Source organism: Populus alba, chromosome 4, assembly GCF_005239225.2.
Source record: "Populus alba chromosome 4, ASM523922v2, whole genome shotgun sequence".
Classification (NCBI taxonomy): Eukaryota; Viridiplantae; Streptophyta; class Magnoliopsida; order Malpighiales; family Salicaceae; genus Populus; species Populus alba.
Window position 1 is genome coordinate 3,952,868 of NC_133287.1, and position 23,153 is coordinate 3,976,020.

At 31.2% G+C, this 23,153-nt stretch overlaps 1 protein-coding gene across 1 annotated transcript; it reads right to left on the minus strand.

Annotated features, from left to right (window-relative positions):
- Positions 1 to 2,375: 2,375 nt before the first annotated feature.
- LOC118047285 (dof zinc finger protein DOF1.4) lies at positions 2,376 to 4,550 on the minus strand. Its single transcript, XM_035056528.2, has 2 exons — positions 4,371 to 4,550; positions 2,376 to 4,166 (listed from the first exon to the last, which is right to left on the minus strand). Exons 1-2 carry the CDS (start codon positions 4,428 to 4,430, stop codon positions 3,195 to 3,197), a joined length of 1,032 nt encoding a protein of 343 aa, XP_034912419.1. The 5' UTR covers positions 4,431 to 4,550; the 3' UTR covers positions 2,376 to 3,194.
- Positions 4,551 to 23,153: the final 18,603 nt, after the last annotated feature.

The following is a 23,153-nucleotide window of genomic DNA, read 5'->3' on the forward strand; positions in this document are numbered from 1 at the left end:
TCAATGGGTTGAGGAGAGAGGAGAGGAATCAATTAAGATCAAGTATCAATCTCAATTAAGGTCAACTTAATCTTATTGATCTCATGGAGATCTAACTTAAGAAGGCTTGATTTGGTCCCCCACTGTGATGCCTCGCGCATGCTGCAAGTGAAGCGTCCTTGCTAGCTAGTGTGTGTGTCTATATATATATATATATATATATATATATATATATATATATATATATATATATGCAAGGGAGCTACCGGGGAATTGGGCTGCTGCCGATTCCTTAGTTAGGTCAGGTGGCTCCACAGTAAACATCAAAGTAGCATAGACATATATAGATCGTGAATTATTAACCCAAAGATTTTGACATCTCCTCATTTTTTTTCTCGTGACAAATACTGTAGTCCTTGCTTGCTGCTGTTCGCTCTCATTGAGCTTCTCCTTTTCTCTGGCTGAGGTTTTCATAGCCTTCTACTTCCCAGCTGTGGCACATGACCGTATCCCTCTACAGTCCGCAATCTACAGGCCACTCTATCAATGAAGAAGCTCTCTCTAGCCGAAAATTCATCTGCATCCTAGCTATCATAGATTACTGTTTGGAATTGGATAGCTTCTTTAAAGAAAAAAAAATAAAAATCATGTGTACCATCACAAACACCACTGTTTCTGAGCACCATAGGCCACTAACTAGGAGAAATTATTAACTCAAATCATAGAGAGTATAGACAATCAACAGTGCCATAATTGATACCTTCAGTACCGCCTCCTGCTGCATCAACTAAGCCAGTTCAGTGTCGTTTGCCAGTTGAGACACTGTAGTACCGCTACAAAAAACAAAGCGATTACCAATTTTCCATCCCTCTCTTGACCACCTTGGTTCCATGTCACCTGGCTACTACGTGTTGTCGTTGTCATCTCGGAACACTTTCACCGTCGGGTCCATCACCACCTTCATGGTGGCTTTGTCAATGTATAACCAACAACTACATCTGTAACACATGTTAATTATTAACATGTGCTGCGTTTAATGAACATTTCCACTCTTTGCATCTACCATGTTAGTTAATCAATTGCCATTTTACCAATCTTTTCACCCTCAAAAGAAAATCTAATGATTGCAGGCCGGTGGCAGCCACACTAAATATTTCTCATGAGCTATTTGAAAACACATATAAGATATTCTGCAGTGCAGTTTAATTAATTATCATAAGCAGCATAAATATTTTAGATGAGTAATAAAAAAAAAACCGACCCTATAGTATACTCTTAGATGAATGTTGTGAGATAAATATTTACTTGTTTCAAAATGGATTTGAACATGTGTTGGGCCTCAGGTCAATTTTGCTTAAGATTTTCAGACACGGGTCGGTTCATTCGAATTTGAGAAACCGAAGGCCTGGAGCCAAGCCCATGAACACCTCTACAGTATAATCTCAAAGCAAACTCTTGGAAATCAAGACCTTACTCACCAGGGAAGTACGGGATGCCTTTCGAGAAGGGCAGCTGCTCAAAATAAAATCCTAGATGATCAGCTAAACAAATGGTAGAAGATATATAGCTCAATATCTATGGAGCTCTATGCTCTAGCAGAATAAAGTTAAGGCCTCCAATTTGTAATTATTCTTTCATCACATACTAATTATTAAACCAAATATTTAATAAACCACTACTATAACTTCATCTCCCAACTACTTCCACCCAAAATTGACATTACAATTTGTAAATACACAAGAAGTTTAGTGACATGTAGAGGGATGGAGCAATCTTATAGGGCGAACTAGATAATGCTATAGCTCTACCTTCAGCAAGATTCTGGGCATGATGTTATGAATGCTATGGCTAACCTAGAGCATTAGTTCCTCAATTATACCATTGATAAAACCTAGAGCCGAATTCCCTTTTATAACTTCACCAAACCCTCATCACTAACACTACTAATTTGGGATCGTACATAATTTTGAAAACAACCTTCTTATAGTCGATTTTATAAAAGATCTCTTTCTCGGCCGAGAGTGGAGACTAGATAATAGACAGGCACTGCAGCCAATATACTAAAATCCAAGTCATCATCTTGTCAGGAAGAAAATCTTAATTTTCACCATATCTAGATCCTCATTCCTCATTGAGGAACGTGCTAAAATCAGGATGCAAAATTGCAGCTGCAAGCCATATCCTCCTACATGCAACATCTAGTCCTTGAACATTTTTCCCGTTTAGAGAAAATCTGAATTTACAAATAATGTGCCTACATTTCTAACACTATATATGCAGGCATATGGACTATATATCTCTGCCATTGACAATGCGTGGTGTATCCAGAAGTTGAGCATATCACTGAATGTAGTTCTTTCTTATATAAGGCTCAAAAAGTACTGAAACTATCAGCATTTGAAATTTCCAAACCCACACAGTGCTTTAATGCAATAACATGAAATACATCAAAGTCAACAAAACATATAACCCGAAAGACCAATCACATAAAGAAAATCCCAACATTACAATAGCAAAATCTCCCCCTTTTCCTATACCATTAATTATACCCATCCCCCCTTTTTTTTTTCCTAAAAAGAAAGTATAAAAGACAAAAATTAAAAAGGAAGAAGAAAGAAATGATCTTCAGTGCCTCAACTGATATTGATAGAGGACCGAGACATATACCCTCCTAACCCCAACCTAATAACAAGTACGAATACATTAACAAAAAAAGAAAAAGGGACTTGTCATGCGTATATACATACAAATTAAGGTATGACCAACTTACTGGCACTAGCTAGAAAGTTGCACCAAATAGTAGTTGATCCTTTCTTCAACACTGTGTGGTGTAGATGATAATGATGGTGATGATGATATGATTATGATAGCTGAGTTGATGAGAGGGAAGAGGATCCGAGGTTCCTCTCAGTGCAAATAGGATTTCTCAACCTTGAAAATAAAACCAGTAGGCTGATCTTGCAGCTGACATGATCTCTCTGATCCAAGCTCCTCTCATCTTTAGGTTCCAACCACACCAATCTTATACCCTTGTTAAGAGAAAGTCTTAATCCATCCCCGATTTGAGTACCATAAACTCCACTACAAACAGAAGTAATAAGAAAAGAAAAGAGAAAAAAAAAAAAACTAAGAAGAGCTAGAAGAAGACATCCAAGGTCACTAACAAAGAGGGAGATAACTGAGATGAAAGAAATGGTTTTTTAGGTAGAGCTAGATCAAAGAAGTACTGAGGACCCCATATTAGCTGGATCATGCCATGAACCCACAATATTGGTAGTGTTCCAATACATTGAAGGATCTGAGAAGCCAACTTGTTCTATCTGATTCTGGCATGGCACATTCCAGTTCGACCTATTTTGATCATGCTCAATTTTCACCCCTTTCATACCAGCCCCAGATTCACTATTGCCACTCATTTGCAAGTCCTCAAAGGGGACTGTCAAGCTTTGGTACTGGTTAGGTGCTCTAGTACTCTTTTGTTGGTTGAAGCTAGAGGCAAGCAAAGAAGCCATAGTTGGAGAGGTTGTGTTGGTGGAAGTTGTGGAGGAGCCAAAGAGATTGGAATAACTTGAAAGAAGAGAATTTGAAGTGACCACATCTTGGATTTGCTTAGTAGGGTTAAACCCGTTAGCATCATTAGTACTCATGATTCCTGATGAAAACCCTAATGCAAGAGCATTTAACTGAGGCTGGAGATCATGATACCCAGAAACAGCTGAATACACCCTTGAATTGAACCTACCAGGAAATGGAAGGTCCATCTCTGATGGGTTACTGCTAGTTAACCCGTAAAACAAAGGATTAATATGATTTGAAGTTGGAGAAATATGGTCAATTGAGGTTTGAGGATTAGGATTTGCACTAGAAACTGAATTATTAGCTCCTTCAGCGGCTGAGGCTGGTCTCCTGACACGCTTGTTCTTTCTACATCCACCACCAACAGGAACATTCCTTAAAGTACCACCTCTCGTCCAGTATCTCTTGCAAGCCTTGCAAAAGTGTCTTGGCTGAGATAAGCTGTAGTTGTTATAGTAACAGAACTTGGTGTTTGAGGAGTCACAGCGAGGACACTTGAGAGCTTGTTGCTGCTGCTGCTGCTGCTGCTGTGGTTGTGAAAGTACTTCTTCACTTGGTCTCTCCATTAGTTTACCTGTTGATTCCATTAGGCTTTTCTCATCTATCTGATTCTGCACCAAAGACAAAGGGAAAGAAAAGAAAAGAAAAGAAAGACATCAAGAGTGGTGTTTTTATTAGTGTAAAAATAACATTGCAAGATAGATATTCTCTTCCAAAAGCTAAGAAACAAAAAATGGGTCATGTTTTGTCTAATAATTGAGAGTGAGAGAGAGAGAGAGAGGGAGAGGGAGAGGGAGAGAGAGAGGGTGAAGAACCTGTGGCCATTCGTTAGTAGTTGAAGAGATGACAACCATCTTCTCACAGTTGCCTAACATTTCTTCTCACAAAGGAATCGTTGAAACAAAGAGTAAATAGACAGAGCAGGTGGCGACGTGAGTCTTTCTTGATGGGGTACAAATATTGTCACATACAGAGAGAGGGGGGGGGGGGTTGCGGAGGAGAGAGAGAGAGTCTGTGTGTGATTAATCAGCAAACATCAGAATTTGTGTGATTTAGTTAGTCAGAATTTCACGTGATGGGGTCTGGTCTAAAATCGAATTTGGGTAGATTGTTTTTTTAAGTGAAATTATTAAAAGAGCAAAAAAAAAAAAAAAAAATGCAAAAGAATATATGGAGGGACATACAATGTATTCAAAATCCAAGAAAAGGACAGGGAGGTAAAGTGGAGCTAGGGATGAATCTTTGAGCTGTTCAAGAAAGAACATTTAACATATGAGAGACTTCCCATTCCACCATCACTATACGTAACATTCCTTCGTATTAGATAGATAGAAATCCACAGATATACATAGAGGGAATCCCTAGAGCTCTAGACCCAATGCAGTCACACAGCAAATCCCACTTCCACTTTAGTTTCTTTTGTTTATTATATTTTATATACTGAATGGTATGCTATGTATGTGAGCACATACGCCATACAAATTATGGCCAATGGCTTCAACAAGGGAGTACTGATGACGGTGCTCCTAAAAAAACAACATCCAATCCATACCAAGATCCAGTGATCCACAAATCATATCAATGTACACTAGCTTTTGAATTGGATGGGATGTTAATATACAGCAAATTAAAAGGTTCCAATCAAGCACGATGTGAGTATTTATTCAAAGAGTGGCCTGTTCTTGTTTTCTTTCTTTTTCCCTTTTGTAAGAATGAATGATACATCATGTTTGACATTACAAGCAGATAAGCTACTGTAGTACTCTTTTATGGACTTTATTTCATACATTGGAGAATGTATTTGCTATATTTTGCACACCTAGTTTAGTACTAATAATATCGTCAAGAATCACTTGGAAGCATCAAAGGTTGTGAGGCAGTGAGCTATTGGGTGTTGCTACTTTTTGAACGGGAATGAGACTGCCTATTCAACGCTGGGGAGAATGTGAAAACTCCAAGAGAAACAGGACAACAGGGCTCCATGTGGGGAGTCCAAGTTACATCTCAGTCTCAAAGCTTAGAAATGGCCATGCTTTATTCCCGAGTGCTAGCTCTTGCATGCTGTGCTTCTTATTCTCTCACCTTATTTTTTGTCTTTAAAAACAAATAAATAGAGAAGCCGTTAACAGTGTCTGTCAGAGAGAGAGAGAGAGAGAGAGAGAGAGAGAGAGAGATGGAAGCATAAGGTGCAGGAGCCATGTGGTGGGCAGCTCACATACAATGGAAAAAAGAATGGTAAAGCTAAAGCATAGTTTGGGGAACATATGGATTTTGTAGTCTTTCAAGGGATCTTCTCCTCCTCCCTAATATCCCATCATTATTCTTGCGCAGTCCTGATCTTAATTAACTTTGATCTTTGGTAAAGTAATTAAAATATTATACAGTACTACTCACATTGCTAAATGCTTGATCACTAGCTAGGGTTACTCCTTCCACATGATTTTTATTTTTTTTATAATGCTTTCAAGTATGTGGCTGGAGGAAGGCAGGCTGTAATTAAACTTTAGAGAGGTTAACAACAGCAAATTGACATGTTAGGGCAGTTTCCAGATTCGGCTGTCAGTATGCTCCTTTTATTTGCTGGGGAAGAATTAGACAACTAGTTTAACTACCAGATGCGCGATATCCAGTGGTATTTCTCCGAAGCACGAGTGCGAAATTCAAAGCTCAAGGGCTTGTTTCGAGAAATTATTTACACAATCCTACTATTCATTTAAACCTCAGCAAACCTTATTTATGTTACAAGAATATTTCATAATGTCATTTGGGTATTCCACCATATCAATCAATTGGACAATTTTGGTCTAATTACTTTTCTTTTCTTTTTTTCTAAATAAAAGAACTATTCATATGATTCAATCACTGATTTGGGTGAAATTGCAATTCTATGAGCGAGTCGAGATAGAAAAACATGAATATTCGTTGATTTATGTACCCCTGTATGTTAAGGGTACACTCTTCGTTAGTGAGTTGATATAAACCATTCTTGTATCTCATTTAAACTGAAAAATTAGACTATAATCAATTGATTGAGGATGAGTTGTGTTGGGATTGAGGGGTTGTTGTTTTCTTGTAGAAAAAAACACATAAGAAAAAAAAAAAGAAATGAAAGAGGTGAAGAGGAAGGTCAATCGTTAGTTCATAAATTAAATATTATCAATATATTTAACGATAAAATTATCTCGTCGAATATTTTATCGGTCATTCTATCGATAAAAAATATCACATCACCATATAATTTGTCTATTTAAATTCCACTGTAGTACCATTCTTACTTTCATTGATATATACCAAGAAATTATTTATGTCGGCATATTTACAAACAAACTTAATTTATCGTTGGGTTAATCCTGTTGATAAAGCAATTAGTAAAAGTTACATATCATTATATTTTTTTGTATTTTTGTATTTATTATTTTTTCATTGTAATTCCCTTGATATATACCAACAAAATATTTTTATCGATAAATACTGATAGATATAAGTGATGGAAAAGTATATTGGTAAAATTCATCGCAATTTATTAATGAAAAAATTTAATCAATATTTTTGTTTATATTTGCTAAATTTATAATAGTGCAAGGATCGCATATAATTAACCAAAAATGTAATGGTAAGTATGAAAATAATCTAAACTAAACTTACAATTTAAGGATCACGTATGTAATAAGTCATTTCATCTAAAATAAAAATGCCATATGTAAATTCTGGATGCTATAAATATAATTGCAGTATGTTAATCCCATGCATATTAATTAATTACTATGTAGTAGAGAAGTATATATAAATATATATATATATATATATATATATATATATAAACTTTCAAATCATATAGTGCTTCATACTCATAATATACAAAATTAACATTATTAATAAATAAATGAGGGGAATTTTTCTCTCACTATTCACTAGACCAATGCTTTTTAAAAAAAAAAATTTCTTAATTTCATCTTTTAACATTAAATTTTTTTTATCTCGGTCTCATGATCCAAGTTTCGAGTTTGACGGAATAATTATTTTTTTTATTAGATTTTTTTTAATTTTATCCTTCAATATTTGATTGATTTAGAATTGCACTTTATATTATTTTTTTGGTTTGCTCTTTATGAAGTTATCATGATCTCATTACTCGGGTCACAGGTCTGGATGTTTAACCTAAACCCGAGTTGACTCAGTTTATGTTTTTTGTTGTCTTTTTGTAATTGATTTTTTTTTCAATATCATCTTTAAGCATTGGATTAATTAGAAATTGAGCTTCATAATTTGTTTCGATATGCTTTATATGAATTATCTCAATCATATGATACGGGTTACAAGTTTGGCAAGTTAACTTAGATTTACTTAAGTTGTTTTTTGTTTTTTAGCTTTTTTTAAAATAAAATAAAAAAAAAAACAAATCTTATCCTTCAATATTAATTTTCTTGGAAATTAAGTTTTATAATTTGTATTAATTTGTTTTTTATGAGGTTATTTTGATCTTGTGACCTAGGTCATGGATTTATTAGGTTAATTCGAGTTGATTTAAGTTAATTAAATATGTTTTCGTCTCAATATTTTTTAAAAGACAAGAAATCTTGATTTTTTTATTTAAACTATATTTTTAACAATCATCTAAATTAGTTTTTAAACTTATCAAATTTACTAAATTATATTAAAATATTAACCTCCACACCTGATTTAGTTTTTTTTCTTACTACTTGCAATTTAGCAATATCTTTACATTTTATTTTCTTACATTAAAAAACAATATTTGAACTCCAACGTACACATCACGGACGATGTTCTAATGATTACTATGCATTATTGACAAATTTCTAAGCTCAGCCTCCTTTGAAGACATAAGGTAGGCCCCATCGCTAAGAAATTGAAAGATCAGTTGTATGATCATGTGGAGGAATTATATCAAGTGAAAAGTTTAATTGATGAGTTTCTATAATTTCACACTATATATACTAAAACACATTTTTCCAAGTTTTTTTTTTTATATAAACCTAAAGAATGCATCGAAAACACCTAGGGAAACCCAAGGCTAAAAAGAGAGATAATGGACAAATCTATTATTAAGTAACTAGATTTAATATATATATATATATATATATATATATATATATATATAAAGTGGAATTTCTTGTTAATGTATTTATGGATAAGATAACAAAACAAAGTTATATAAAAAAATTGAATTTGTAAAATAACTTTTTTTTTAAAAAAAAAAATCAATGTTTAAATTTGACCAGGTTCTACAAGCTTAATTTTATAGGGAGTTAGTTGGTTATGATAAACTGAGATTAAAAGGGCCGTTAAATTAAACTTTAGAATAGACAAAGACTAGAAAGATATTGTTTTAAAGTTTTAATTATTTTTATATTTATTTTTAGATTTATATATATATATATATATATATATTAATTTAGTTTTGATTTGCTTTTTTTCTATATAGGCTAGGTTAGTTTTGTCACTATAAAAATAGTTAATTTGTTATTTTTAAAGTCAGTTTATAAATTATTAACTTTTCAGAATATATCAAATTTCTTTCTATAATTTTATCTACACTTTAGAGTTGTAATCAATTAATTTTAATTTCTATAAGAAAAAAAAAAATCAGCCATAAATTCTTTTATCCCGAAAAAAAAAAAAAAAAAAAAGATGACAAATCATGGATCTATATTCGCTGAAGATCAAATGAATAAAGGACGATTGTGAGAAGTTCGAAACTGAGACACTAAGGACTCACAAAAGTTCGTTTGCTATGGTTAAGAAATTAATATAAGAAATTATATTTTTCTTTGTAACCCTCCTCTATACATTCATGAATAATCATCCATTATTTTTATCAAACCTATATAAAATAATGATGACAACATGTATGAGTAAACTACATTAATTAAATAATTTGCAAAAATATTGATTTATCTCAAACTTATTTAATCTATTTTAAATGTACTCTTAATTTATTATCAAATATCTATATAAATTTAAATTTCTACATATTTACCAAAAATTTCATCTCGGCAATAAAATGAAAAAAATATATAAAACAAACTCATTAAATAAGCCATTATTTATTTCATCACAAAACACCTAAGTCAAAAATTCAATATAAGTTTCATCAACTTATAAACAAATACAATTTTATAAAATCTAAAACAAATTGTAACATGTACAAATCATAAATCCATACAATAAATTTGTACGAAAAAAAAACAATAAAACAAATAAACACCCAAACAAAATATATATGCTACAAAAAATACGCAAAAAAATCAATATTTTGAAATTGAGTTCGAATAAAAAAAAAAAAAAGATAGATTTACTTACTTAAAGTGGAGAATTCCTCCAATAAAATTTGAATCAGAACACAAATGTTGACAAAGTAAGTGTTGTGGTGGCTGAATTTGTTGTAAGAAGTTGAATTGTATTGAGATTGGAGGGGGTGGCTGTTTGTTGCAAAAAAAATATATAAGAAAAAAGAAGAAATGAGAAAGGGTGAAAGAAGAGTCAATTGCAAGGTCATAAATTAAATATCATTGATGGCATTACTAATGAAATTATTCCATCACTAATTTCATTGGGCATTCTGTCGTTAAAAATATCATGTTACCATACAATTAAACTTTTTTGAATCCCACTGCAAAACACTTAGTAATCTTCTTGGTATATACTAATAAATTATTCCGTCGGTATATTTACAGATGTACTTTACTGTCATGTCAGGTTAATTCTGTCAGTAATGTTGTCTGTAAAAGTTATACATCATTGTGCTATTTGGATTTTTTTTTCATTATTTATTTTTTCACCGCAATTCCCTCGATATATACTAAGAGAATTTTTCTTTCGGTGGTGTTACTAATAGATATAGAGATGCAAAGTTATGTTGGTAAAGATCATTATAATATATATACCGACCGAAAAATTCTATTAATATTTTTATTTATATTTACTAATTTTCTAATAATTTTAATCATCAACACAAGGTGAGTCTAAACTTTACTTGAAGTTAGGTGAGTCCTGAATGTTAAAAATTCAGCTAAACTCATCTCATTCGCACTACCCGGAATCCGGATTCATGAAATACATGTCCTTAATTTCATAAGAAAGTAGTACCAATTAATTCATCAAAAGCAAATGTACATCACTTAACGAAATAGTTATCAAATCATTGGATTTTTAGCCGGTGATCACTTCGATCTTAAACAAGGACGGAGGTGAAAAGATCTCAGCTGGGTTAAATGAGGAGCTAGGAGAACGAGATTTATGATCGGTGCTAGCAGCTAGGCCGAGGGTCAAAAGAAGAGAAGATTTTTCATTTGTAAAATGGAAGTGTAGCATTCAACTGATTCCTCTAACATGGCTAGTCAAGGACTAAGACATAATATAATGTTTAAGGAGTGGTTGCAAAGCAATGATATGATGCTCTTAAATTGACAAATGACACTCACTATGTGAATTAGAAAAACATTAGGTTTTTAATTAGAAAATTAGCAGCAAGGAGTGCTTCTACAGGCTGCGCCTTTGACTTAGAGTGGTCATGTCACTTTATTTAGGGCAAGCAAGTCTTCCAAGTGAACAAACTTGGGAGACTTGTGCCTCACATGGCCATGTTTAGGTCCCACGATAAATCCACTATCATTATCATACATCGATGCTGTTCACATTGTAAAGCCAAAAATTTGCTGCTCTTTTTTCACTACCTTCATGGAAAATTCATCATCTTAATGCAGCACTGAATTAGCAAAATGCATGATTCACGACTAAATAATATAATGGTTTTGTTTGTTTTTGTATTTTAAAAGTATTTTAAAAAAAAAATTAAATTTTTTTTATTTTTTCTTTACTTCAAATTAATATTATTTGATGTTTTTAGATCATTTTGATGCGCTGATATCAAAAATAATTTTTAAAAAATACAAAAATATATTATTTTAACATATTTTTAAGTGAAAAAACACTTTAAAAAAATAACTATAGTTATATTCCCAAACAGGTACTATGAATTGCTCATCACCATTGCACTTGGATAATTGAACAAATTAAAAAATTATGCCACTTATAATTCTTTGGTCATATGCTTATAAAATATAGTGTAATATGTTCTCCGCCTCATGTTTTTTTTAATAGAAATGATCTTTCCCTTTTCTTAAGGAAAAAAAAAAAAAACAATTAGGGGATACGTAGATTGATGATGTGCTAATAAAATACTGTGCTTCACCAATTTATTGAGACCTTCAACATATTTATATTAAATGATAAATTTAAAATACTCTTACGAGTAAAAGTATTTGGACCTAAAACTTTAGACTGAAGAAAGTCTTCTCTCTTCAATTACTAATAGGGTTATTTGGCTCTTTTAACTTTATCAAAGAGAGTTCATTTCTCCTTCAACCAAAAACAAGTAAAAAGGGCATCTTAAAGAAAGCCAAAGATCTCTCGATATTTCGTAATTGACGCCTGAATTTTTGGATTGATATACAGACTATTTCTTGTTTATGCAAAGTTCTTTGCCGACGGCATATGAGCGTCCAATAATAGGTTACAGGACCATGTTTTGCCTATTTACTCTATCATAGGTACCACCATTGTAGCAAACCCTTACATTTTCATGCATTTCGATGTAGACAAATATTTAAGAATAATTCATTGGTGATTCACTGGCCAGCAATTTGAAGAAATTATTCTCCATTATTATCAGCTACGTGTGACATTAATGCATGCAGATCATTTGGACGGGACGACTCCAGCTCTCTAGTTGTGGAGTTAGAAATTTTTTTTTTTTTCCATTTATTTTGAGGGAATGAATTAATATTATGGGTTTACAAGTTACATATGAAGGACCAAAGAGTAATTTCTTTTCATTTTGAAGGGCTATTTTGTACAACAACAATCTTTTATATCTTTTTTTAAAGGAACTGTTAAATCTCAAAGATATGTATAAATTTTGGGAAGCCACGGCGGCCGCCAGCCACAGCTACCTCCACCCTCGAGCGCAGAGGGCCCGTGACCTGAGAACTTGCCGATAGGCTTAGCCTCGCCCTTGGAGCTCGTGGGTCATGTAATTAATTTCAATAAATAGACAAATATGTCAGGTTCATGACAAAGCACTTGTCAAGTCTTAATAGGATGGAAAACAATAGGCAAAACAAGTATCAATGAAGACAACTTAGGATGGTTAAATGAAACTTCTTTTGTATGAAAACAAATCCCCAAATCATCATTTTTGGGACGGGCTTGATGTTACTTGTTAAATTTAATCCACTCGATTGCTATCCAAAACAAGGCACCGATATCTTAACATGTTTATTTCCCTAATTTAATAATGTATCTGAAAGAGAAGATTTATCTATTGTTTGTTTGATACCGCTATTTTTTAAAGTATTTCATTTAAAAATATTTTAATTTTTAAAAATTTATTTTAGACATGATATATTAAAATGAGCTAACAACACACAAAAATAAAATTAAAATAAAATAAATAATATTTTTTAAAAAAATATTTTTGAAATTAAAAACAAACAGAATATTATATATTAGTTCCTTGACAATGAAAGTTCCTTATTGGTGCTTAGTGCTTCTTAGCTAAGGATCTGGAGACTGGAGATAGATAGCCTCGGGTTGACTCATGTACCAAGGAAAATGTTTCTTTAACCAAGATATTGGCTTAGCGTTTATGTAAGCTAGCACTTGTAGAATTAATTATAAGTTAGTATTTGTAGTGTATCAAAATAAATTATTTAATTTTTATAGTATTAAAAATTAATTAAAAAACCATCTTATTAGTATTCTTAGCAATATTTTATTTAAAAATTAAGAATATCTTCTTTTTCTACAAGTCTTTTTATATTATCTATTTTCCTTTCTCTATTTTTATAATAAAAAAAAATATAAATGGATTTAAGAACACCTAAGACTAAATTAATTATTAGTTTTGATGAACAACATAGACTGAGTTATAATTAACTCACCAGTACTAGCCTCGCATAAGAGACCAAAACATCTATGTATGAATTGTTTTTTTTTTAAGAGTCTTGATTCAAATACAGATATGATAAAAATCTCATCTTCATGTAAATTAAAAAATAAAAAAAACATAATAGTGGAAGATTTTGGTGATCGCGTAGATGGAACTAAGACAGAGGTAGTGCCCGTCAATTCCAGAGGTAGAGAGGTGGGTCCTACCCACCCACACTCAGTCACTCAGTACCCCACTACCACCGGACAAGAAATGCCAATTTGGCAAACATTAAAGAAACCCAGCGAGCACGTTAAAGCAAAGTCTGTATCAGTAGGGTTTAGGGGACCAAAGCATCAAATCCAACCTCCCAACCTGTAGCCATCAATGGCTGACCGTGGCGCACCCTAAACAATGTGCAGACAAAGATGTCGCTCTCCATTTTGGTTATGTTTTGGCTCTCCTTGCTGTATAATCAGGGCACCCACATGAACAGGTTAGAGGACCTCTGATGAAAGTATGAAACTGCCATCCATCCATGATCCATCCATCCATCGTAGACAAAACAGTAGGGTGTAAATTAAGGACTACGTACCAGATCAAATGAGGGTAAGCTGGACATTCTAGCATCATTTTAGTGCTCTGGCTACAAAAAAACTTATGGGGTCAGTTTGCTGCTTTCAAAAATCCTTTATGGAAGTCATCAATGGATTGGGATCTCCAAGAGAGAAGGATGTGAATGGATTCATCGAAGGATCATATATTCCTTTCCGGCCACTGATCAAGTGGCCATCAGGTACCGCCGGCCTGTACTTATATGTAATGTCATGGAGGGTGATAACTATTGAACACATTGATGTCAGGTCAAGTGGAACATGCATGTTATAGAGCACATGATGTGGTTCTTGAAATTAAGATGGAATCGCAGTCACGGTTAGGTCACCCAAGTGACAAGATGATGTTTTTTTGAAAAAGATATTATGCAACTGTAAATCTCACTTCCAAGTAACGGACCAGAGGAGAAATTAAGGGTTCTTGAATCTCAAATTTCGAGGAATCCATACCTGTAGGATAATAATACGGTGTTAGGTGATTTTGTGAAAATATTTTTTAATTGAAAATATATTAAAATTATAACGGACCAGAGGAGAAATTAAGGGTTCTTGAATCTCAAATTTCGAGGAATCCATACCTGTAGGATAATAATACGGGTGTTAGGTGATTTTGTGAAAATATATTAAAATTATAATTTTTATGTTTTTTTAATTCTATAATAGCACATTAAAATTATTGAAAAACTTAAAATGCATTAATTTAATGTTTTTTTAAATAAAAAAAAAAAAAAAAAAAAATGAGTTAAACCACAAAAACAAACACATCCTAAAACGTTTTATTACTATCCATACCAATATTTCTAGCTGTATGGTTATCATTTTTCATAAATTAATATTATCTTGTGGGAACAAGTTTATTTCCAGAACGACATTAATTTCAATGATAAAAAAAAAAAGAAAAAAAACATGTGTACTTTTGTAAGCTAATACTTTCTTCAACAAATATCATTATCTGTAGAAATCGATTTCTCCTAAGTAATATATATTTCCTCACAGAATTTCATAGGTCAAATGAAGTACCAAAACATTCATGGTTATGAATTTCATTTGAAGCAATTAATAACGACCGTTTGCTTTCTCTCTTTTGTTTTATTCCATTAGCATATTCTCTTTCTAAAACAGTAATTGATTGTGTTGAAAGTTGATATCATTACGTAGTTAATTTGATTTGATTTGTTTGTAATTTTTTTCTGGGGGGTGGAATCAATCTCTTGGTTAACTTGGGGTTAATAATATAGAAAAGCAAAAGCACAATGTTATAACGGGCAGTTCTATAATTATGATATTGCATGTTAACATGGGCCACAAAATATAAACTGGTAATGAAATTTACTGTAGGGGGTCAAACCTAGGCAGGGAACCCAAGAAGCAGGGATGGATGAACGAGCATGGAAAATTCCAGAGAGGTCCGAGTCATAAATGGTCTTTAAAGAATCTTCACCTCCAAAATTCCAAACCCTTTCAACACATGGTTAGAAGCTAGCTTGTGGACTGTTGCTTACGGAGGTTTCAGGTCCGGTGGGTCCTAGAGAATGTCGTGGGGGGGACAATTACAGTGTGTTTTGAAGAGGATGTCCTAGAAATAAATCATCTCTCTGTCGAGGAGAAAAAGGCTTGAGTGAGTCCAAATAGAGCGTCCAAAACGTTCGTGGATTCAATTCAATGTCAAGAAATTTGATTAGAGCGTGAGTGATGTTGAGATTCTTCTACTTCACATACCTAATGATGGCTTACAGCGAGGTAATCTATGAGAGACTGAGATTATTAAGAAACCCTAGTTTTATTTTTTATTAAGATATCTTCGGACAAGCTCGAAATTAGTTTTTCAAATTTAATGTCGTGGCTTGAGAGCAAGGACTTGTTTGAATATGAAATTCTTCTTGAAATTATTTCAACAAATACAACGTATGTAAGATGATTAGCATGTATTTGACATTTATTCTAGGAATCCAACAAGATTATTAAAAAAAAAAGAGAGAGAGAAAAGAAGCCATGAATCCTTAGATATTAATTACTGATTCCAACATATCAGTTAATGTAATAAAACAGGACAGGACTTTATGTGGCAAAAGGAGAGAACAGAAAACGTAAGAGAGGTGTTGATAGAGCATTTCTCTCCTAAGCTGTCAACAGGTAATAAATGAGCTTAATTTATTATAAGCAGCATTATTGAGGGATTTGTATAATCTTAAAATGTCATGGCTTCATAATTATGTCAATCTTAATGTTGATCTGCTTACGTTATCCAAATTCTCTAAAATTAATATAAGTTTTTTTTTGCTGCTTCTGCTGCTGTTGCTGCTGCTGCTGCTGCCCATTATATAAAGAGATTAAAGAGAATGATGAACAGAATTATCATGTGTGACAGATTATATTATTTTATCATTCCAGCTACTTAGGTGCTCTTTGAATTAATGAAAATAAATGTCGGCCCGTTCACATTGAATTCTTTGCCTTTCCCTTCCTTGATTTTTATATTATTTCTTGGTACAGTACGAAATTCTTCGTTTTTAATGAAGGTGGATTCTTTTTTCCCACAAAATTCAGCTCTCCTACAGAGGTCAGGATCATCAACTTGAAGCAAGAAATCGAGTCGCTTTCACTGCAAGCCCAAACCATTTTGTAATGGGCCATTTACAGTCACATGTGCTATAATCCCAGGAGGATCTTTTTGGGCTCTCAAACGTTTAAAACTAAGCTTCGGCCTTTTTAGGTCTCTTAATGGGTCTCATAAACTCGTAGCCCAGTCCATAAAGGCAAAATCCATGATAAAGAACAAGGACTTTACTCTTATGCATTTTCTTTTTCCTGAAGCTACCGCCTGGTAATTTTTGGTCATTTGACGTTCAAAAAATCTTCTTGGAGAATTACCTTGCACCTTAATTTTGGATTATTTATGCCAAATTTAGAGCTAACTTCTATAGATAGTAAAAATACATGCCTCATTAAAAATCTCCATACTGCCCCTCACCCCAATTAGAGATAGCAATTTAATTCAAACTCAATGCATATCGATCGGGCCATATATGATTGGTATTTTGTTTTAAATAATAACTTTACTCAATAGATAATGGATATGATATAAATATTATTAAAACTAACTAGATACATATTCAAATCTAACCCGAAATATATATTTATATTATATAGGTATATTTATAGAACATTTAGATTTTTTTTAATACAATATGATATATACAGATCTCATAATTGGCATAAAACACACACTTTAAATATATATTAATTATTTTATTTTTTTATTAAATACTAAATAATAGTAAGATAATGGATATTCATGTGGATATCCAAAACCTGATGGATAATTTATTAATATCTAAGTTTTTTTCCTAATAGATTGTAAATAGAAAACAAATATAAAAAAAATTTGACTCACGGGTACTCATTTAAATCCAACCAAGGAAAGCTAATGTAATTGAAATTATCTCCTATGAAGGTGGGTATCAATGAAAAAATCCAAGTGTAAGCTGGTTTTAAGATGGGTATACTAACCTTGGATATGTATAGTCTTCAAAGTGTAAGTGGTTTGACAAACTTCTTGTCCATTTATATAGCATTTGTTTTTAGTTCCTAGAAAAACTATATATCATATGAGCGTGTTTGAAAATGTGATTGTTATTATTTTTTAAAGTGTTTTTTACTTGAAAATATATTAATTTAATTTTTTTTTATTTTTAAAAAATTATTTTTAACATCAGCACATCAAAATGATTTAAAAATATCCAAAAAAAAATATTAATTTGAAGAAAAAAATAAAAAAATTAATTTTTTTTTTAAAATATTTTTAAAATACAAAAATAAATATGGTTGTAAGCCATGAAAGATATGTAGTGTTACTAAGTTTAATCTAAGAAAAATATGTAAAAGTAATCATGTCTAGATCACTATAATTAAATGATACTTTTTAGTGTCAGTCAAAGCTATCTGGAAAAAAAAAGTTCAAGTACGATTATTTATTTCTTTCAAAATTTATTTTTCCTGGATAAATGTTTCAATATAATTAACAAAAACATCAAGGAGAAGAATAAGTTAGTGTAGTTCTAAGAATAAATCAGTATTCATTGGTTTGATGAAATTGCTCCAGACTAAAAAAAAATATTAAAAAAAAAAAAAAAGACATTAAGAGAGATATTGTCTTTTCAACATGTTATAATTATCTTAGCAATTTCTGCAGGGTTATGTTAGTATTTATTTATTTATTCCATAGTAAAACCTTTACAATAAAAAAAAAAAAAATGTCTTTCAATCAGGGTGTTATGGTCTTTTTATTTTTTTAAAATAGTAAAATTATTTTGTTGTTTTAAAAGACAAAATCAATTTAACTCTTTCACAATGATATATTTTATCCTTTTACATTGTTTTTTTTTTTTTGTTAATTTAAAAGTTATACTGGAAAATTATTGTAATTGATCATATATTAAATATTATTAAAAAAAGCATGTTGGTGAACGTGTCAGCCACCACGCTCTTTGAGCATCTCATGCAAGGTCATCCACGTATCCAACCACTAAATATCGCATTTCATGATGGCTTTTGAAATGTCTTAATACCCCTCCAGTATAAGTGCGGCGCATGCACCATACATGCCTTTGATTTACCATTGACAGCCATTTTTTTTTTTCATTTTCTCTATCTTCTTCTTGAATTTAGTGTCAACCCCTACAAAAAATTAGATCAGCCCCTGCAATTTATTTTTTTTTTTACATTTGATCTTTAATTTTTTTGAATATTATTTTTTAAAATTTGAATAATCTATTAAATTACAAATATTTTTAATTTCACCCTTATCATTTTTAGTCTTTCAAATTTGATCCCTATTTTGTATTGTTATTTTTTTTGTTTGGGATAATTTTCTGATTGTTTTTTTTTTTTTTTACAATTCCATTCTTTTTTTTTTTCTATTAAATTTAATTATTATTTTTTTATTGCTATCTTTTATGTTTTAGCAAGTTTTTTTTATTGAATTTTTTTCTATAATTTAATTCTTCAAAATTAAATTGTCTCAAATCTTATTCAAACCCAAATCCTAACTAAACCTAAAGGAACCGCCTGCCCCGACGCCAACTTTCTATCTGCCTCTCATCTCTTCCTGGTCTCAACCCTTATTCAAACCCAAAAGTAGCAAACCCCCAAGCTCTCTCTCATCTCCGATCTCCTCCATCACGATCTCTTCTCTTTCTTAACCCAAAAGACCACTTATGAGAGCAAGCAAGGAGAGAGGGCTAAGTCAAAATCTCAAAAGAGAAAAAAGAATAGACAAGAGCCTATTCAATTAGTCAAAAAGCTAGATCAAGAAAGTTGCGTCCAATAAAGCTTCTTCTTTTGTAGACCAATCTTTTTTGGCTTAGCCGATCATTTTTGCCTAAGGTTCGATTCTAAGATTTGAAGAGAGTCTTGAATCCCTTTTCTGCTACTTTAGCTGTATGCGTAACACATCGAATTCTAGGCTTATAGGCTTTGAATGAACTTATTTTCCTTGGCGAAGAAAGCTTATTCATATATCAAAGTGATAGGTGAAGTAATGAAATTCCTGTATTGATCCATATTTGCTTCCCCTTCGTTAATTACATTTTTATTTAGATTTTTTTTGATAGGTGCCAAATGATTTTTAAACCTTTTTCTCTTTAAGTAGTTAAATAGTTCATCACTTTGCGTGAATAACTATTAATATTGTCATATATGATTATAACTTAGTTTTGAGAGTGTTTCATCTCTGAATTCTATCCAATGAGATAAAGAATAAAAAATTAAAAGAGTTAATGGTAAGAGTTTCAAACCAAGAAGTTTGCTCTCTTATGATTATGATTTTAGATTTGAGTCCTCAGATTGCTAATATTAATGGTTATCGAAGGCTTGTCTGGTTGTTAATTTCAGGACCCATAAGTATTAGTTAAAATACGTGTAAACTGGCTCACACAACTTGCATGAATAAAAAATAGTTTTTTTTTTTGTTTTGCCTATTTTTTAACAACATAAACCTATCTAACCTATTTTTCTTTCTTTTTTTCCACTTTCACCCTTCACTTCTCGAAAACTTGTGGTCTTCCAACCTTTCCCTAATTTTAAATCCTCTTGTTATTCAACTTCATATGAACTTATATTAATATAAATTAATACATAATTTAACTAATGTCTTCATTTATTGGATTTTTTTAATGCATAATAATTACATAATTAGAAATTGTATGATAACTATCCCTTATTAAAGATAAATAGGAAAAGGAAAGTATTTGTATATAAAATAGACTCATAACCTAATATTCTAAACTTTTGAGTTGAATATAAGTGTCTATACTTGTATGTAAATCCTCATGTGTCCATGTTCAATGTAAACGTGGAGGCCCAGATTTACATCTTCATAGTTGAGAAAAAAAAATAAATAAATCTCGAAGCTCTGGATACTGCAGTCAAATTGTTAAATACTTTCATTGAAGAAAAAATTGTGTTCGAACAGGCCGGACTCATATGTGAAGGAGAGACTTGTTGAGTGCATAATTGAGTGGTAACTATCCCACGTTAAGTAAAAGGAAGGAATGAGGTGTTTACATGTAAGATGAAGCCATGACTAAATATTCGAAGTTTTTGTATTTGTGATGGGATCAAAACTTTTATATTTTTTTTTCAGTTTGTTTTTGTATTTTAAAAGTATTTAAAAAAAATTAAATTTTTTTAATTTTTTTTTTCTTTTAAATTAATAATTTTTGTTTTTTTAAAATTATTTTTGATATTAGCTATGACTAAATTATTTTAATATATTTCTAAATAAAAAATATTTTAAAAATTAACCACATTTTCAGGTTTAGTTCAAAATACATGCATCACAGGGAGCTTCCCAACATGTTTCAACTTCTCTCATAAATCCAAAAATCAAATTATCGATTATGTATATATTCTGCAATAGATTCTTCTACCACTTTCTTATGATAAGAATACTCTTTCAGATACAAAATCTTGATTTTAGAAATATTCTAATAATTCAGTCCTACAATGCACACTATTTATTTAATTTTAATTTAATTTTCTTTAATTAATATTAATATAATATTTATTGAAGTCCACCATATATATGGATTATAGATGCAAAAAAAAAATATAGTGCCAAAGAACCATCTCAACTCAATAGCTTTAACTATTAGGTAAGGTCACAAGATATAATTTATATTATTTTCTAACACACCCTCTCAAGTAAAAGTTTTTTAGACTTGAAATTTGCACAGACTCACACTACTTTATACTTAACTTTTATCAAATAAATGAGGATGGTAAAATTCGAACTCGTGACCACTTAGTCATCAAGGTTTCCGATATCATATCAAATAATCATTTGACCCAAAAGACTTAAACTTTCAAGTGAGATCCCAAAATATAATTTATATTATTTTTAACAATATGAACATCTAAATATTAAATATTTGCTAACATTTCACCTTTAATCACTTACACTCTTAATGTTTCACCTCATAAACTTCATGTTCTAGAGATATTTAATATTAAAGTGTAGTGTGTTTTTAAAAATAACTTTTCATTAAAAATAAAATAGAATAATTTTTTTTAATTTTTAACATCACCATATCAAAACTATCATAAAATACTTCAAAAATATTAATTTCAATATTCTTTTAGATTAAAAACATTTTTAAAAGGATCTTAAAAACATTAATTTTTTTTAATTTTTAACATCACCATATCAAAACTATCATAAAATACTTCAAAAATATTAATTTCAATATTCTTTTAGATTAAAAACATTTTTAAAAGGATCTTAAAAACATAAAAAAAGCTAAGCCAAACATCCATTCATTTATCCCCTCCAAAAGCCAACCTGCAAGTTGGTTTCCAATATGTGAATATTGTGCGATCCATGATTCCTATCGCATAGAATGATTTGCGGTCCTATCATTTAGTGCTCGAAACCACCTGCGAACCTTGGTGATCTCTTTGGCATCATTGTTTCGTGCTCCATATACAGTACAAGTTAAAGAGCTGCCCTAACACAGAGGGGACCAATTTACAGGATAATGCACATCGTGGATCCTTATATATATATATATATATATATATATATATATATATATATATATGGTAGCTAGAAACTGCAGCGAAGCACGAGAGCATAGGTAGGTGCCCACTTTGCTGCGACACTGTTGGCCACAGCAAAATGTGAGGTGTGAAAACAAGAGAGGGAGGGAAAAGAAGAGAAGAATCAGATGCCAAGGACATAGACTGTAGGCATGCCGTACCATAAGCATCTAATCTTGAGGGGCACCTTTGATAGATCGTCTAGGTTTTTTCACCTTTGAATAATGCCCTTACAGTGCAAAATTTCACGTGTTCAGACAAAGATATGTTCTTTTCTTTTCTTTTTTCTATTATGTTCATAGTATCTAAACTATTAAATGTAATATGAACGATTGTAATTACTTGACTATTTAACTTTGTTTTATTGATAAATCATTAAATTCAAAATTCAAAATTAGATATTAAGAATATGATCGGTTTTATTTTCTTCTAAATACAAAAGAATGAAGATCCAATCAGCAAGCTCTATATATTGATGAACAATTATTTTCCAATGACTTAGCTCTAACAAATTGATATTATTTGATTTTGTGTTTTGCCCCTGTAGATGATACTCTCCCTGTCTTAATGTTATTTGTTCATGTTTCCATTTAGAGATGTTCCAAAATATTTGACATGAAGCATTTGAAACTATATGGTTTTTCAACTTTATCCTTATTTATTTAATTAATTGCAATTTTATTTCAAAGTACATGGACTTGCAACATTTTTCAATACAATAATAGTTTTAAGAATGTGCACAGTGATAATGCAATAAATACTATTTTAATAAATAGTTTTTTTAAAAAAAGTTTTGATAAATAGTTGGAAATCGATCTCCCATCATTCTTACATGAAAGGTAAGAATGCATCACATGATAATTTAATTATGTAACAAAATATAATAATTAGACAAGAAATTTATGAATTAGTAATAAAATTCACTACTATAGTTTTTA